Source organism: Haliaeetus leucocephalus, unplaced genomic scaffold (genome assembly GCF_000737465.1).
Source record: "Haliaeetus leucocephalus isolate CR32 unplaced genomic scaffold, Haliaeetus_leucocephalus-4.0 Scaffold0, whole genome shotgun sequence".
NCBI lineage: Eukaryota > Metazoa > Chordata > Aves > Accipitriformes > Accipitridae > Haliaeetus > Haliaeetus leucocephalus.
In genome coordinates, this window is record NW_010972436.1 from 20,323,217 (window position 1) to 20,342,526 (window position 19,310).

General features: G+C 39.0%; 1 protein-coding gene across 7 annotated transcripts in view; it reads right to left on the minus strand.

The window, feature by feature from the left end:
• The window catches only part of DNAJB6 (DnaJ (Hsp40) homolog, subfamily B, member 6), an 81,943-nt gene that overhangs the window by 62,381 nt on the left and 252 nt on the right, over positions 1 to 19,310 (minus strand). For 5 of the 7 annotated variants that reach the window (XM_010585816.1, XM_010585807.1, XM_010585789.1 and 2 more), the window contains exons 2-5: positions 8,327 to 8,435; positions 6,749 to 6,858; positions 3,992 to 4,051; positions 3,508 to 3,618 (exon numbers count right to left, since the gene is read on the minus strand). In XM_010585816.1, coding sequence (XP_010584118.1) covers positions 3,508 to 3,618; positions 3,992 to 4,051; positions 6,749 to 6,858; positions 8,327 to 8,391 — 346 coding nt within the window. In that variant the 5' untranslated portion in view covers positions 8,392 to 8,435. Of the gene's footprint in view, positions 1 to 3,507; positions 3,619 to 3,991; positions 4,052 to 6,748; positions 6,859 to 8,326; positions 8,436 to 9,515; positions 9,619 to 19,310 lie in introns of those variants that run through there. The other 2 variants (XM_010585779.1, XM_010585796.1) reach the window with 2 other exon arrangements.

Sequence of the window (19,310 nt, forward strand, 5' to 3'; positions counted from 1 at the left end):
TTAGCAGTTAAAAATCATCACAGAAGTCTTCATACATTCTCCTTATTTCTACAGATGAATAAAGATGCCTCTGTTTATAAAGAAAACTTTTTGTAACTGCAATAGCAGTGCAACATAGCTCAGTGGACTCAATTCACAGCACAATTTTAGAAATTCTTCACATCCATAAATTTACATGGATTATGCATCTGAATGCTGCTCTTTACATATTCAATGGCTATCAGGATCTAGAGTCCCACCTGCATTGCGGGCTTCACTACATGCCGCTTCAAACTATATAAAAGGTGCAAACATTTCACCTTTGATTCCACCAGTGTACATTTTTAGAAAGCATGACCTCAGTCCTTTTTCAGTTCTTTGTAAAACCAATTATAACTTGAGTAGCTCCTTTAAAAGTCACTAGTTCCACAGAAAATTCATCAGTTGAAAACTCCTCATTTTTAGAAGATAAATTCCCTTATTCTTCAGGACAGAAGCTGTCCCACCAGTGTTTCAACACAGCAGAATCTGCAAGAGCTCTAGTTTACCAATACAAATATTCACATAATACACACAATTCTACTGCTTGTTTTGGCATTATTAAATGCACTACACTCAGCTGAAAGCACCTGTATTTTCATGTTGTAGTACCTTAAACATTCACGTAAATGCACAGATCATTGCAAACACTTTTTATGGAAAGCTGTGGAAAAATTGTTTTTGAGTTACACTTGCCCATATTAGAGAATGTCTTAAGCATCTTAAAGCCAAAAAAATTTCAAAAAAATAAGAGGTGCTCATTTTAAAGCCTTCTGATGAGAAAAATTACATGAGCTTTTTTTACTCAGAATCCAAAGCTCAACACTGGTTTTAGGACTCTGGTCAATGACACTGCAATTATCCACATAAAGTGGAGGCAGCTTTGAAACAATTAGTTTTCATCAACTGGAGTAGACATAACAGTGCTGACAGTGCCAGAACCTTACTCTGCAAGAAGCAGAACCTGTGCTGCATTACTCAAAGCTGACAATGACAGTTATCAATACATGAAGTAGATAACCCACTTTTGAATAAATAAATAAATTTGGGCATTGAGCAGGGGGAGAATGTTTTTGGAAGCATGCCTTGATAACAACATATCTCTGCACTGGTGACATGTCCACTGTTTCCACAGGGTAAGATTATCATTGCTCCTCTACAGGAGAGGCTAAAGTAGCTGCAATATGCCAGGAAAATTTTGGCAGTAGTGGTACCTCCATTTGATAAGCTAGATAGCTCTATGCACTATGTTGTACAGCCTTCCTTCTAAGGAATCTGAAGGCTAAGTCCTCAGGTTCTTCTTAAGCCCATGACTATTTAACATGCAGAACTTCGCTTCTCTCACAGCTTTAAGGTTAGTCATGAACACTGACATTTTTAGAGACAGCAAATTAAACCTTTTGCTAGTGCTGATGAAGTAAATACAATCAAAATCAAACAGAGCCTATGTCAGCCTCCCAGTAGCTAGAACATGCCTTACCTATACAATTTACTATAAAGATATGTGATTGAGAACTATTTTAAAGTATCTTAGATTAAAAAATAAACGAGAGCTACACGGTGTCTCCCAGCTCCTCCTCACTAGCTTCCTACTAAACATCTTGCTCAGGTTTTCGTAGGTTTTCTACTACTCAATCACAGAATGGTTGAGGTTGGCAGGGACCTCCGGTCCAATCCCCTGCTCAAGCAGGGCCACCTAGAGCAGGTTGCCCAGGACCATGTCCAGACAGCTTCTAATTACCTCCAAACATGGAGATTCCACAACCTCTCTGGGCAACCTGCTCCAATGCTCAGTCACTCTCACAGAAGCATTACCTTAAGTCAGGCAGAACCTCCTGTGCTTCCATTTGCGCCCATTGCCTCTTGTCCTGTCACTGGGCACCACTGACAACAGCCTAGCTCCACCTTCTTTACACCTTCCCTTCACATGTACGTTGATGAGAGGCTCACCCTGAGCTTTCTCTATACTGAACAATTCCAGCAATTCTCTCAGCTTTTTCTTCATGTGAGAGGAGCTGCAGTCCCTTAATTATCTTAGTGGCCCTTCACTAGACTCTACCCAGTAACTCTGTTTCTTGTACTGGAGAGCCCAGAACTGGACACTACTCCAGATGTGGCCTAACCAGCACTGAGATCTCTCACTCATCTCTTCTAAACAGAAATCCTTGTCTAGTATTCCTTAAGATTCTTCTTCTACTATGGGCAGTGAAAAAGTTGCATCTTCCCAGTTCAGTCCATCAGTATTTTGCTAAATGCTTCCTCCAATCTGTCCTTTACTACTTCTGCTGATTTCCCACTGGATCTAATTGCTCAAGTTCTGCTACTTATCCTCTACCAGATTCTTTCTCTAGCTACTTATCTAATTCATCAACTAACGTTCTACTGAATTCAACCTCTAACCCTTCAACCCCTTTTCTAGCCCTTCATTAGATTCATCCAACAACTGATGATCCCTGAATAGCAAACTAGAGAAAGATATAATTAAAATCTGAGCTGAATTAGCCCCTTAATGCTGCCAGCAGATAAAAAATTACCTTTAAAAATATTAAAACACCTACATACATTATTACAGAGATTCATCAATATCGAGGCACTGAATAGGAAGAGAGCTTTGTTTTTCAAGTACACTTCTTGCAGTTTTCAAGTTTTTCAATACTTTAACTAAATACTGAAAACAGAATCTGTTCCGCTTTCTAGGTCAGCATCTAGGTTATGCAGTAGAACATACACAGAGAGACTGAGTAAGAACTCCAGTGCCTCTGAAAGGACCTTCAATATACTAGAGCAAGCAACATCACAAGCCAATAGACCATCAGCACTACGGTAAAAAGATTACTTTGACAACTTTATCACATATTGCTTCCTTTAACTAAATGAAGCATCCAAGCTTCAAGAACTATTGAAGTTATCTGAGCCTTTAGGGACTCTATCCCCCAAGCAAACATGTGACATGAATTTGGGAGAGTGGCTAGATTATGTACGCAGCTGCTCTTATTTTGATACAAGAAAATCATTCCTGCCATGATACAAGTTCACACTGAGAGCTATGCTGTTAACAGTTACAGTTAACCTGTCCAGTTCAGAAGCTCTCAAAGCTACATTAAATATTTACGGATTAAAAGAGATCAAATTCAATAGACTAAGTTCACCTGGTCAAATTCTCAAGCACAAATTCCAGTGTATACTTTTTCTGTTGAATGTTAGTTCCCCAATGTATAGAGACATAGTATCCACAATTTTATTTTTTTTTTTAAACCAGGCCTTCCAACAAAACATGAATTGGCAAGCCGTATCTGTTTTGTACTATCAAATCGACCAAGAAGAAACAGGTAGGAAACAAACATTTTAAATATAATACAAAATACCAATTGTTTACCTTCAGCTTTCAGAGCTATTTCTAATAAAGGTGCATGAGCTGTGTTTGTTTTGTAAGAGTAAAGTTTTAGCCACACTTTAGATAGACATAACTAACACCAGTGGATTACTTACCAAAGAAGTCAAATGAAAAGGGGTCCCTTCCACCAAAAAACTCCCTAAAGACATCTTCTGGGTTACGGAATGTAAATCCAAATTCAAATGGATTATCGTGATGATTTCCACCTGCAAAAAGAAGTTAAATTTCAGTTACCCTCACACATTCCTACTAACAAGAAAGTTCAGGCCTATATGGTATTTGAATAATTTAAAAATATAAACACATGTCTAAAATTTCTCCTTCCCTTTCAGGTGTCACTCAAGTTAAGTACACACAATACTTTTTATAATTAGTTCTCCTTTCTCTGTTTCCAGATATCAGTAATACCTTTCACAACAGCTAGAAAAATTGTAAGAACAAGTATAATTCAAATTTTCAGAAGATGACATTTTAGACCTTAGTATAGGCTATTCCAGATTCCTGTCTTTAAAAGAAAGCTGTAGAAAATGTCTTTCCACCAGAATAGAGAAAGCAAAGAACTGCTAGTTGTCAACATACCTCCACCTCCGTTTATTAAGCCTTCTTTTCCATATCTGTCATAGATGTCACGTTTTTTAGCTACAAGGAGAAGTTATACACCATGTCAGTAAATAGGCATACAGAATTTGGAAAAAAACAAAAAGACTTAACTGGTATTCTCAGCTAAACATCTTCTCAAAGCTAGTTTATTTCAGAACGTTCTGGCATGTAACTAGTGAATGTTTTTAATGAGGATTGCTAAAGCTGTTTAGGTTTAGAAAGAAGACTACCATTTAGTTGTAGAAGCTCTGGTCCTGTTGTGTCAGAAAAAATTCTGGTATAAGGACAGAATTCACAAGGACATTTGCCTTTAAAAAGAATACTGCAGTCTTCATCTTTACATAGGTACCATGGAAAGCTTTAGGTTGTAAAGGACCTCTGGAATTCTACCTTCTCCTCCAAACAAGTCTAATCTCAAAGTTGGTCAAAACTTGCCTGGAGAAAGCCCTGATCTCATCAATCTCCAAGAAAAGAAGATGCCACATTCTCTCTGGAAAACAGTCCCAGTGCTCAAGCATTCTCATTGTAAGCATTCTCTTCCTTCTATCCAACTGGAATTGCCCTTGTTGCAAACTTTGACCATTGCCTCTTTTCCTTTTACTGCAGAAGACCAAGCCCATTGTGACAGTTATGAGAACCAAAGGACATTGTTTATACGAGTGACTGCAAAACCCCTCAAATCAATTATAACCACTTCCAGTTTAATAAAGGGGAATGAAGCGATATTAAAAAAATGGCATGAAAGGATTTGACTCAAACTGCTTGCTCTCTGTTATTTTAGAAGGCATGAAATGGCTCTTTCTTAATTTCATTGCAGACCAGCCTTCCAATATCCATGGGAAGGGGGAGAAAAATTAACTCTATATTACTACATAAGATCAGACTGTGCTGCTGTTACTGGAAAGAAACCTGAAGAGCTTAAAGATGCAGATAGCTTATTGTGCTTGCACTGGTGTGGAAGCACCAGCTAAAAACCAGTCAGAGCATCTGAATTTAGGCTCTTAATATTAACATGTTATTCCCACTGGAATCTCTTCAGTGAAAGATGTTTTTGAAATTTAAATAGCATCACTGAAAAGAACATGCAGTTACCTCAAACAGCTGCTGAAAAGTAAAATACTTCTAAGAGGAATTAAAATTTTCTATACTGGTCATCACCTCCAAATAATGGAAGCTTGCAATAGGTTTACACACACACCCCCAGCAACACTTGGTATGTTACCCGTGTTGCATTTCTAGAAAGCAATTTTTAAAGAAAGGCGGTTAACCTACCCACCAATGTAAAAAGACCAAAGCAGTAAGGCAGACAAACTGTCAGAAGGAGCAGGAAACAGTGAGGAAGATCTGAGGGCCCACAAAGCCTGAAGTTCATCTTGAAAAATATAACGTTCTTGAAACCACAAGGGAAGTGTGTTCTATGATCACCCAATTTCAGTATTCTTTGCTTATGTAACCCCCTTACAAAACTATTCTTCTGCCAAAAATCTGTCTTCATTTAAGCCTGTAATGGTGTCAGAAAATTTCATTAAGTCTGCAGAACAGTTGATTGCCTCTCAACCACGGGGCTCAGGATTCAGATATCCCTGCTGCACAAATGATTTTTAAGACACCAGTAACTTAGGATTTGGTCTAGATCCAAAAACAGGCAGCATTTTTAGAAGATGTTCTAAAATTCTTGCAGTATACTGTTTCCGAAGTATTTAAAGATCTGTATAACAACCAGACCAGTATCCCATTTTTATCTTGCTCAAAAAATTTGCTTAAGGTTAAATTACTCTAGGAGACAAGTATACAATGAACTGCCCATAAATTAAGTTCTGTTTCTCCCATGTCAATTAAGTATCAAAACCAACCAAAGAAACAGGGTGTACAAGACTGCAGCTTGATAAACCAGGCCAGATTCTGAAAGGTAATCTAGATGCTGCTAGTGCTTTAAATATAGCTTTCCCATGCTCACTGGTCTCAGGTGAAATCAAGGACACTTCAGAAATAGCACAAACAGCTGCAGTCAATTACAGGAGAAAATAATCAAAGTAGCTTAAATCACTTTGTTATGATGCAGACTGCTTTTGCCTGAACACTAGCAAAAGTTAATGATACTTTTCAAGCAAAAAGATACAGGTGAACTAAAAGCTGAATTCCTGCACCACATGGGTCAGGCTAAGCATCTGTTTCAGAACAATTCTAAATAAACACTCTCCTCAGTATCACAGGTGACTGAATTTACAGAATTCACCCAAACACAATCCAAATTTTCAGCAAGGTTTACAGTATGCTTGGTCTTTGTCAAGACTAGTTTACTGTTACAAGAACTAGAAGCAGTGGGCACAGCAGTAGATAGTTTGTCTAGCCTGATTTTTATTGGATAAACACAGTAATTCCCCTATACAGACAGTAACATTGGCTTTACCTTCTAAGTTAAAATGAATCTTGGTATTCACAAATATCTCTTCAGAAACTTCTGAAGAGGGCCTGGCAAACATAGGATTTCAATTTCTAGAAGGAAACTGCTTTGGTTACTCATCTAGAGAGATCCTGAATTTTTTGTTTCAAAATTTCTGCTTATTTTGCCTTATCTACAAGCTGCTTTTTCTCTCCTTTCTTTTGAAAAAGAAGTACTTGAGTTGAATAGCAAACCAAAGTTCGAATATCCCTTTAAAGCATCATACATCAGCATTTTCAGTCTGATACCCAGACTAGCGACCTGTAGTTCAAGAGCCCTTTTAAAATACCTACCATCTGACAAAACTTCATAGGCCTCAGCTACTTGTTTAAATTGCCGTTCTGCCTCTTCTTTATTGTCTGGATTTTTATCAGGGTGCCATTTTAATGCCAATTTACGGTACCTAAATGGAACGAAAACAAAGGATATTTTACTCTGAAATGAAGGAATATGCTGTACAGATAAACAAAATGTTTCAAACAAATTATCAGGGATGAAAGCACTTCGAAATTCCCCAGTGCTTTGTATCTTGCACCTAGACCAGTACCAACAGATTCTGCAGGTACACAAAGAACCATCTAGTCAGATTTGGTTTAAAAAAAAGAAAAAAGTGGATTTGGGGTTCTTTAGTTATTTTGAGATTATTCCTGTGCATTTCTGTTGATCAACATCTGGCAGGTCTAAGCAAAACATTCCATAACATTTCTGCTATGGGCTGCTTCTTAGAGCTCCACAATTATTCAATACTACAACCAACCATGGGAAGCATCAAGAGTACTTGTCTAGTACAGACAAAACCGATAAAGCTCCAAGAGTACCGTGATACCAAACTGTGGCAGCGTCCTAACATCAGTGACGACTTTGCCTGCTACACCTGCACACAATTCCTAGCCTCAAATGAAATATTTTAGGCAAAGTGTTCATAACTATTTAAAGCGGCAAAGCTAAGCTTGCACTTAGGTTGATTTGGAGTGTTTTACAGAGTCATACAAGATCACAGGTCAAACATTTCAGTTGACAAAGCAGTATGTGGAGGAATTTGCAAAAGAACAAGGGAGGAAAAACACATAAATCAAACTTCCACACACTAGTGCAATTTGACTAATAAAGCTCAGGCACCTAGGAGAAGGAAAGAGAGAAACACAGTATTTCCAGGTCACTTGAAACTGCAATTTATTACTAAACGCTTTTGATATACTAGAAATGCATACTACAGAAATGTTTCCTCCCAAATGTTTGTTGAAAAGTAAATGGTATCTTTTGAAAATGTTACAAACACCCATCTTAAAACAGTACATAAACAGTAAATCTAAACAAAGAACTGTATTTAATTCCTTTGAAGACTCCTAATTTAAACAGTGGGGTTTTTTTAAATAATAACAGATGTTCAGTCCATCAAAATCTAGGCACAGAAACAAGACCTCATGTTAAGAAAAAGCTAGTATCCAGAAAAGCAGTATGCCAAATACTCATTAATAGCTTTGAAAAAGCACCTCTGCAAACGGGGGGGAAGACTAGTTACTGCAATTTAGCCACAGAAGAAGGGGCTGTCACTGCCTGTACCATATCAAGTTTGGAGGCACACTTGGACAAAAATGTATTTAACAGTGATCAAAAAACAGTGACTGATGGCATTTTCACTTTAGCAATACTCAGGATTCTTTTCCCAATTTCATAAAAATGAGCAAATGCTTTTACTTCAGAACACTGAATATTTCTCTGTTAGCAAAGGCATCACCTCAGATGACTACTACTCATCCTAGTATTAACAATGAAGTGATAATCCAGAAACCACATGATTATATTTGTTCCTTAAAATACATACCTTATCTTATATATATATATATATATAAAAAACCAGTGATACTTACGCTTTTTTAATATCTTCTGCTGAGGCATGCTTTTGCACTCCCAGAACTTCATAGTAATCCACCATGTTTCAGTAGTTGTCTTGTTAACAACAGCTGCGCCTTTCAAGTCCTGTAACAACAAGAACTTGTAAATGAAGCTAGTTTAGTAATGCCAATTCATAAAAGTCAGGTAGGAGCCTAGTATCTTCCATTCCCAAACCTGATCTGAGAGCGCTGCTTGTTTTTAGAAATCTGAATGTTACAAACCTCACGTTTTATTTTAGGTTGACAGATCAAACAATTACTTTGATTCTGATTTCTGTTTATGTTCTTTAATCCCACTGAAACACAGTGCACAGAGACATAGGTAAACAGCAGGTTCCTGAAAAAAATTAGACTGAAAAGCTAGATTTAATCAGTATATTATGAAGAGTATGTACAGTATGTCACCATTTTGATATATACATTAATAACTCTGAATGCAAAAGAAACCATGTATCATGTTTACTTTATATCACTCTGACATCTATGTCAGGTCTTAGGCACGTATGAGCATAAACGAAGGGCCACATCTGTCACATCTCCTGTTCAGAACATTACTTACACTGAGATACTGCTCCCTTCAAAGAAAGCAATGTATGTGCAGGTCTTAGAAATCTAAAATTCCACCTATAGTTTCCAATAAGCCTTTCTTGTACTCAAACCTTGACAGAAAATTCACATATTGCCAAAGCTACCGAATTCCATTTACTTCCTGTATGCTTATGAACATAAAGTACGTAGCCAGGCGAGATTGCTCAAACTGCAAGGTTAACCAATCAACTCAAGTACAGAGGCACCTTGTGTTTCTTAGAATAAGAGAATAAAGTTTTCACAAGAGTCCTAAGAAACCTACAAGTTAAAAGAAAAAGCATTTGCTCTACTCAATTTAAATACTGACAGTTTCTTGTCAATATTAGAGAATAGTTACAAGGAACAATTATACTAATCATTACTTCAATTAAATGACCACCAAGATTAAAGAACCTTTCTAAAAATTTCAAGAACATATCATCTTCTTATGCAAAGGCGGCTTCTCCCCACCACTCTAAGTCTCCACTCTGGCAATTCAACAAGGCAACGCTGACCTTTTTAGTGAGTTATCAGCGTGTTGCAGGCAAAGTCACCCAAATATACTTAGAACATAACCATACAGCAATGTATTAGTCATGTTTTCTTACCCTGTGCATCAAGAACAAAAATTCATTGAAATCACTTCCCCCCCCCCCCAAGTCATTCAGTGTTTTTCATTTCAGCCCAGGCAAGTCTTATTTTCATGTTCTTTCACATAAATGCTGAAAGAATCAAGCATGATATAGCCCAACGAAATATTCTGAAATTAATTTACTGTACTAGTATTACATGTATCTTTCAAAATCCTGGGATATAAACATTAAAGAGAGACTTTTACAATAAATTGGTACATCTTCACAATACATTGCTGTTGTAGGTTAAAGCTTAATTAGGGATGTCATTACACACATTTCCTCAAATGGCAAAACCAGTTTAAGAGATACCCTGCCACGCTGTCTCTCCCCACCAAACTACTTACAGAAGCAAACGTATTGCAGGAGCTACGTGTTTTTAAAACTTGAGTGGTTTTAGCAATCTAGTTAACCATACAGTGCCACAAACACTTACAAAATTAAAGTGTAGCAGGCAAACAGACCTCTAATTAACTTTGCCCTTTGAAGAAACCTCCACACTTAAGAAAATAGTAAGGGTATAGTTAATACTGTGACCAACACCAAGGGAAGTTGGGAGACATGCATTAAAATGAACATTAAGAATGCCAGTACTAATATAGCAATGGCAGGGTTCAATATGTAAACATATAGATTACCAAAAATATCCCACACTATTTGCTATCAACTAGCCTCACTAGTTTTGCTGTTTCCCAAACAACGATCAGAATAACAACTCTACGAATCCACAAGTGAGGAGCAAGGTTAGCACGTGTTAAGGATGTTATCAAATCCTGTAGCCCATCCTTATGAGTAATAGCATATATGGAACATATAGTTGACAGAAAGAAATCAAGGGGAGGAGAATCTAGTATGAGTCAAGCTTAAGGCTAAAGGTCAGAGCCCCTCCTAATAAGAGATACTACCCTAAAACCAGTGAGCTAAGAGCAGGAAGCCACAACACATAAGAGTACATAACATACTAACTGTTTTTTCCATACTCTCCTTTTTTTCTTAAATACAAGACTTCCATTAGCACTCCTCTCAATTTAGGCAGATATCTTAAAGGGAAAATTCAAAACTCAAGCTTCTAGCTAGAATAAGCAGGTAGGAAAAGCAACTTAGGTGCAAAAAATAAATCACATCTTTTCCTAGAGAACTTTGTACACGCTGGTAGTCATATTGATTTCAACATATATTTCTTTAAACACTTTAGCTGTTTCTTTAAAAACAGTGTTGCAGTGTTATAAGTTCAGACTCAATACATATACCAATATACCCTAAGAAGCCTGAAGTTGGGACCAAAAGTGAGTGCTGAGGCAACATGACCAGCTCTTTACAGATTACTTAGACCCTAAAAAGCAACTCCTCCAAGAACAGAGGAATTATTTGTTTGAAAGAAATGTCTGGGGCTTGCATATTCTATCTTTTTTGAGTGTGTTATTGTTCAGTTTTTTTCTTGCCACTAATATAAAGTCTGGAACTAAGACAAGCCGGCAGCTCTCTACAGAAAACAAACTGTTTATATTCTCCTTCTCTTAAACATTTGGGTGACAGTAAGAGTTCATCTCCGATTGACCATTATTTCTATTGCTAGTTACCACAAAGTTACTATAAAACTGCACTGCTAAAATTTAGGTATCACAGGAATTTTCTCCTGTGTGCAAAAAGGTTTTAGCAATATTTACATGAAGAAAATTAATCTGCAGCTTTTTTTTGTCCAGCTTAAGCAAAACATGCAAAACCATGAAACAGCATCAGCTAATATTTAGACCCTTAAAAATACTTGGATTTTTGCTCAACTCCCAGTAAGACAAAAAAAAAAAAAAGAAACAAACCAAAAACAACACCCAAAAACCCAACCCAACAGTCACAAACTAGAAAAGACCTCTGTCTCCAATCTTTCCAGGAAAAAAATATTGAAAATACTCACTCCAGAAAGCAACCACCATAAACTTATAGCAAAATAGAAAACAGCTGACCATCAACTTAAAACAAAACAGAAAATGGCTGATGAAGAAAAAAAGAAAAAAAACACCAGTAATTTTAAGGCTAGTAGAAATCTGCACAGTGAAAATGCCTAAAACTTTCAAAGAAGCAAACCATATACTTTCCTGCAAAATGAAAAGCAAAAATACTCAACTGTCCTACCCAAAATGGCACGACAAAAATCTTCTTCCAACCCCAAATTTAAACAATTTGTCTCCAAATACACAAGCAACGCTCCTTAACTAGGCATTCAAGAGGTTTTTTTTCCAAAGCCACAAGGAAGCCACCCCACATCAGCTAATTTCCCACCTCCAACCACAGAAAATCTTCAAAGTCTCAGAAGAAAAAAAACAAGCAAAAAAACCTCCAGATGAAAGAAGTTGTTTCATGGCCTTCGTGTTTGCCTGCAAAAGTCTACAGTTACTTGTGTTCCTAATCGCACTGTGTTTACAGGATGCTATCAGCTACTCTAACTCCTTCTTTGGAGCATGAACAAATCAAACATCCAAATGTTTATGTGAACCAAAAGTTTCCATAGCTTCCAGAGAAGTCAGCTTTGTTGTGGCTTACCAAGCAGAAGCCCTGAATGTTCATACTAACTCAAGGCAACTGATAGGAGTACACAACCAGGCTTGAGACCTCCCTCTTACAGCAGAGCCCAAAGCTGGATCAGTTTAGTTACCCTGAAACCTGGCTCAAACTCTCCTTATGGCAAAGTCCTCAGCTACATAAAAGGCATGAGAAGAATTACAGAAGATAGATATGTAGAAAGCTATAAACTTTGAGAAATCAGATGCGTAACCTTCAGGGATGACAAAGCAGCACCTCTAACTAAATACAGAAGGGAGGAAGGTATCCGAACAAGAAATTCTTAAATCAGTCAGGAAAGAATTCAGACAGCAAGGGGCATGCGACCTTTGCAGTCAGCCTAGTCAGAAAAAGTTATCTATTTCTGGCTGTGAAGCAACAGGGCAGCACAGAGAGTCCTGAAAGGTGCCAGAATAGCTCAAGCTTAGTGACTAGTGCAGTCACCTGGGTAGAGGGAGATGGAGTTCCAAATTCCTGATTCATGCAATTCACAGAAGCAGCCAGTCACCAACATCCTGTGCAAGTTGCACATCCATCCCATTCCTAGTACCTGCCTGCTTTCTATGAACGTACCTAAAGGATTGCATCCTGCTGGCAACACAGGAAGAACAAATCTGAATCCCAGTTCAGCTGGAGCTTGCATCTGACCTACTCAATAGCAACTGACCAATATAGAGATGTCTCTGGTATGTTAATAGATGATGCGCACACTTGAGGATCTTTGGGAATTGCAACCTATGATTAAAAAAATGTGACTTTTCACATTCCAAGAATTTTATTAGAAAGCAACATGCCAGCTGGACCTGATGAAATTCTACGCTCCTTCAAACTATGAGCAAGGCTACACTAGAATTAATACTGTTGTGGATCTAGGGCCATACAAAGACTACCAAGGAACACACACACTTTCAAAGTTTTCTAGTATTTCTTAATTTGATTATTATATAGCTAAGACATCTTTGCTAAGCATTTAATTATTTACAGTACAGTAAATTCAGAGACATATAAAAATATTTCCAGTCTTAAAGTAACAAACTTCAGATGAAATTCAGTCACTTCAATTGCTTACAAGCTACAGATTTCAAATGCAATCCATGAATTGTAATAACTTGCCTGTATCTCTCCCAAGTTACCCGTCTGTATTGGGTTTGCATGGCAAGGTTTTGGTAGCTGGGGACTACAGGGATGGCTTCTGTGAGAAGCTGCTAGAAGCTTCCCCTATGTCCACTAGAGCCAATGCCAGCTAGCTCCAAGACTGACCCACTGCTGGCCAAGGCTGAGCCCATCAGCTACAGCAGTAGCACCTCTGTGATAATATATTTATGAAGGGGAAAAAAAAGTTGCTGCAGAACAGAAACTACAGCCAGAGAGAGGAGCGAGAACATGTGAGAGAAACAACCCTGCAGACACCAAGGTCAGTGCAGAAGGAGGGGGAGGAGGTGCTCCAGGCGCCGGAGCAGAGATTCCCCTGCAGCCCGTGGGGAAGACCATGGTGAGGCAGGCTGTCCCCCTGCAGCCCAGGGAGGTCCACGGGGGAGCAGATCTCCACCTGCAGCCCGGGGAGAGAGGACCCACGCTGGAGCAGGGAGATGTGCCCGAAGGAGGCTGTGACCCCGTGGGAAGCCCGCGCTGGAGCAGGCTCCTGGCAGGACCTGTGGACCCATGGAGAGAGGAGCCCACGCTGAAGCAGGTTTTCTGGCAGGACTTGTGACCCCGCGGGGGACCCACGCTGGAGCAGTCTGTGCCTAAAGGACTGCACACTGTGGAAGGGACCCACGCTGGAGCAGTTCATGAAGAACTGTCTCCCATGGGAGGGGCCCCACGCTGGAGCAGGGGAAGAGTGAGGAGTCCTGCCCCTGAGGAGGAAGGAGCAGCAGAGACAACGTGTGATGAACTGACCACAACCCTCATTCCCCATCCCCCTGTCTGTGCCACTGGGGGGGTAGGTAGAGAATCCAGGAGTGAAGTGTGTCCAGGAAGAAGGAAGGGGGGGAGGGAAGGTGGTTTATGATTTGGTTTTATTTCTCATTACCCTACTCTGGTTTGATTGGTAATAAATTAATTTTCCTCAAGTAGAGACTTTTTTGCCCGTCACAGTAATTGGTGAATGATCTCTCCCTGTCCTTATCTTGACCCCTGAGCTTTACATTATATTTTCTCTCCCCTGTCCAGCTGGGGGGGGGGGATGAAAAAGCAGCTTTGGTGGCCACCTGGCATCAAGCCAAGGTCAACCCACCACACCATCTAAAAGAAGGGTAAATAAAGATCAACCATGAAGCGCCATTTCCCAAGGCTTCCAAGACTCATTTGTACCAGCAGCTCAAGGAGTTTTCACTGGCTTGAAGAGGTCACTGCCTTGAAGATGTCACTGCCTCTAATACACAGATACTGGTTATAGAAACTGCCTTCTGGTGTCATCCTACGCCCTACTCCAAAAAAGACAAATCTCACACCACAACTTTTCAGAGCGGAACACCACTCGGGCAACAAATACATTTTACCTAGTTCAACTCAGCAACACAGGAAGCTATACAAGTCTCAAAACACTGGCCAAATCCCAAATAAAATGAAGAGATCTTCATCAGTTCTAGCACCAATATCTGGGATGTGCCATATGTAACTGAGCTGAGACCATGAGCAGTCTCTTGGCTGTACTAGCAAAGGTTCGCTGTGTTAGCCCTATAGAAGTGCTAACATGAAAACACCCACACTGTATACCAGAAAATCTTTGTAAGGGGAAGTTTAAGAATGCTAAGGAACTAAAAGAAAGTTTAATTCTGATGAGTGCAATAATACAAAGCAAGAAAACCTGTATAAAGCTTGTAATTAATTAATCTGGCAAATACATTTAAACACTGCACCAACATTAAATTTTTCTTTCCACTGATATATGTACAGTGTGGTACAGAGTAAGGTATATTAAAAACCTCAGTACTTTTAACTTCTACTTACCTAAGCTTAGGAAAGCTGTCACAGTTTAACTTCACAGATTCCTGAAATTTCTTGTTTCATGGAAAAATATAAATTGACCATATAATTAAAGTTAATAAAATGTACTTAAATAGCAATGTTTATACTCATATCCTTAATACTACCACAGCATCCCCATGAGATGAATCTAATAAAATGAACATTCCAAAAAGCTTAGTTTAATCTCATGTTTACATCAAACATCCTGCTTCTATGTCAGAAAACAGACTGGATTTGAATACAGTGATTATTATATGAGATGATGCAGTTCATAGAGGGGAAAAGGTAGGTAGGATGACTGCTTTATCTTCCAGTTAAAGTTCTATTTAAAAAACAACAACAAAAAGCCACCACAACCAAAAAAGAGCCACCTGTACAAGGCTCCATCACCCCTCAATGCAAGAAGTTACAAAGAATCCTGCCCCATTACTCTCCTCCCCAAGGAGAGCAAGACTCAACTGTGGCAAGAACTACAGGACTTGCTTGTCCATATTACTGCCTGGCACATGGAAAGCCTGTAGAGGGCAACAAGTAAGAAACCATTAAAAAACAATTAACCTACCAAAAATGGAAACACAGGAAATTGAAAATCTTCATCTGTGAAAGAAATGTAAGCACTAGCTAACAAAAACTGGAAAAGAAAGTAAGTAGATCAGTGAATAAATAGGCTACCCTCATACCCTTGACTTATACTCTACTGCTTATCCATCTGATCTATGAGCATGCCTTGAATCAAGGGGTACTTATTCATGATCTCTCCTTAAAGCAAAGGGGCATTTTTCCAAAACACAACCACCCAGGTGTCCAAATTTGGAATTGTGTCATACAAATATCTGGAACACTGGCACCCTCCTAAAACTAACCATAAAAGGCTATTTTATACAAAGTAAAAATATTCCTAACTCATTTTAAAAAATGTATGATCTGTGTTTGATTAAGCGATTAAAAATGGTGAAAGCCTCAACTGGCAAAGATTGGGTCCAGAAAGTTTCAGCCAAATAATCACATGCAACCAGATGATCCTTCAGGGAAAAGAAAATAGTTTGAAGTTTCTACACACTTCCCCTGAAGTAGTTTCTGGAGTCATGATAATTTTACTTAAGCCAACCAGCAAAAAAAAAAATGTTACATTAAAGCAAACATCAATTTCTTTTTCAGAACAACGATGACAGGCTGTCATAGATTCAGACTACATTAAGACAGAAAAGAATTTCTTCTAATCAAAAGAATTAACAAAGTTTTAACAAAAACTGGCTGCAATGTAGCTATGTCTGGCTTCAGACTTAATAAGGATCTTAAAGCTCATGTAATAAGTACTGAGTTCTCACTAATATCAGTGGGATTTCACTACTTATTCAGAACAAATAGAAAACATAAATGAAACATACAACTAGTAACTGTAGGAGTGAAATTCATATGCATGAATTATTTCTTCCCTAGCAGTTAAACAAACAGAAGCAGAATAATGCTTTCATTAGGTTTAAACTTAAGAAAAATCTCACATTCATCCAAATGTAGTATTTCATTGAAAAGCAAAGAAAATATAATTTAAACCTACTAATATAGTAAACTACAGTTTTAATTTAAATCTATCTGGAAATAAACAACGAGCATAGATCAGATCCAACACGTTTTGACAAAGCTAAGTAATTTCTCCCTAATCCTTCCATTTCTTGAATACATCAAGATAAAGAAAAAGCTGTCAACAGAAAATGTTTTCAGGACACGGCTGACAAGGTTCTTTATAAATACTATTAAAGAAATGGAGCACTTCCTACTTAAGGAGCAAAATACTAGAATATTAAGCCTCACACAACTAAATTGAAAACTGAGGGAATACATTCCCTTCAAAACATCATTATTTATACCGTTAAGAAACAGATGGTCTGCTCAAGTCTGGAAGTTCAGCGTATTGACATGACCGAGATGCACTATCCTCTATAGCCAGCAGCACAAGAGCAGAACACAACTAGCACGCATGGCTGCACTCACTCTGTTCAACCTGGTGTGACATTTCCGTCAATTCCAGGCTAGACCTTCAATGCCTCTGGACTCACAGTAAAACACAAACATCACCCTCATCCCACACAACCTCAGCTCAAAGACCTAACTGTATCAATGTGTTAAGCACAGATGTACAGATGTAGGAGTCCTGAAAGTTTTACAGTTTAAAAAACAAAAAAAACCCACAAACCAGTTATTTCTTTCCTCAATACAGAGAAAATACTTTTAGGAACTCATATATCCTTGTTATTGAGATGATGATTTAACATAAGTTGTTTCCTCTCTCCACTTACGTTCCAAAACTTCTGGTGGATGAAAGAAAGAATACAGTAGGTATTTAAGTTTATACATCTATTAAAAAAATAAATAGCAAGATACATTATCTCTCCAACTAAAAATTCTGCATTACACAAAAGTGAAGCCTTGCATGCTTTCTCCCAAAGTCCGGCCAAGATAAATTGGCAAAGTGCATCAATCTATGAAAGACAGAAGAAAATACCAGAGAGAAAAGTTGTTTTGGTAAGAATGTGCTGTAGTCAGAAAGCACAAGTGCTAAAAAGACAAATCCAATGGAGAACAAGGGGAACTTTGCAGTTTACAGATAGAGAAATTATTATTAACATTGCAGTTTAAACAGTACTGCCAGTAAAAGTAGCAATTTAAATTTCTCCTCCAATGTCTGAGATTATTTAAGAAAATTTAATCCTAAATTAACTTCCATTTTGAGCAGTCTCTTGTTCTCTACTGAAAAGACAGCATGAGAACCACGAAGGGGAAACAAAGTTAGACCAGTACTGTGCACTAGTTAGCATTTTGGCTGTTCAAAATAAAAAAAAAAAAAAACCACAAAAAACATAATCACAGAGACAAGATCTGTAAATACACTTACTCACTAGTACAAACAAATCTTCTTTTGCAACATAATCCAGCAAACTAAATGGTACTTTAAGCACCAGTCTCTTGATCATCAGCTGAACATAAAATCCTCCTAACTAGAGTACAGGGATCTCCAAAGAATAAACAAAAATTAAGGTCAGCAGGAAGCAGTAACTGCAACCTCAGAGGACCAGAGGGGCAGAGCCGACTTTCATTCCAGCTGTTCCCTCTGTGTCAACACCTTGTTCTTATCACTTTTTGACACTTTATATCCTAAAAACTCAGGGCTCAATCACTGATTTACTATGCAATGTCACAAGCTTGACCATTTGCACATTAGCATTGTTATAAATTTAGCTTCTATGACGTTACTGTGTCCAAATGAGAACCAAACAAGTAGTTTATTATTATCAGATTTCAAAACAAATTCGCACAGTATTTTGAATAACCTTTTCTAATGCTTTCACTAGAATGGCTCAAGCCTGCAGCACAGGTTTTCAGCAGCTAAGGAGAGCTCTGACAGTAAAACTGTAACACAGCATAAAGCATGGCTACAAACAAGAACTTCACTTCCCAACTCCCTGCCTTCTCATAAGTCCAGCAAATACTGACGACAAACTATGTTCCTTACCTGCCAGTGACAATTTTCAATTCAGCTTGAAACTTGGCAACAGCGAGTTCAAAACACCTGACCCCTACCTACCGCCTTCACGCACAACAAACCTTACTACTGACCCTACGCTGAGTTAATAAACGCAAAACAGAATTTAACTAAACCACTTCTGTCGGGGGGGGAAGCACTTTGAGTTTACAAGCATAGCAAAAAAGCACGCTCCGAAGAAAAAGACTTTAAGTAAAACGTCTAACACGTTCACGAGCAAAGGGTGAACTGAGGCTCTCCCTCACCTTTTCGTAACTGAAACCACTACAAGCAGAAAGAGGAACGCGGATTTTTTTTCCCTAGGCCTTCTCTGCTTGCGGCAAACAAGAAACAAATCCGGATGATCTGGGATCGTACGGCCCAGGGATCCCAAACTGCATCTCCTCCGCTCCCAGTTACGGGATAAGCCCAACCAAAGCAGCCACTGCGCCCGGGGGCGGCTCCCTCACCGCCCACCCCCAAGTGCCGGAGATCCACGCCGCCCGCTCCGCTCCGCTCCCCCGCGCGAACCCCGCTCCGGCCGGCCCGGGGCCGCCGCCACGCACCTCCCCAACAGCTGGGAAGGAAAACCCCGGGTCAGGCGGCACGCCGGCCCCCGGCGGGAGACGCTCCACCGCCGGTCCTCCAGCGCGCAGCATGGCGGCGCCGGCCCGGGCCTCCGCCGAGCCGGCAGGCCCCCCTAAACCGCAGCACC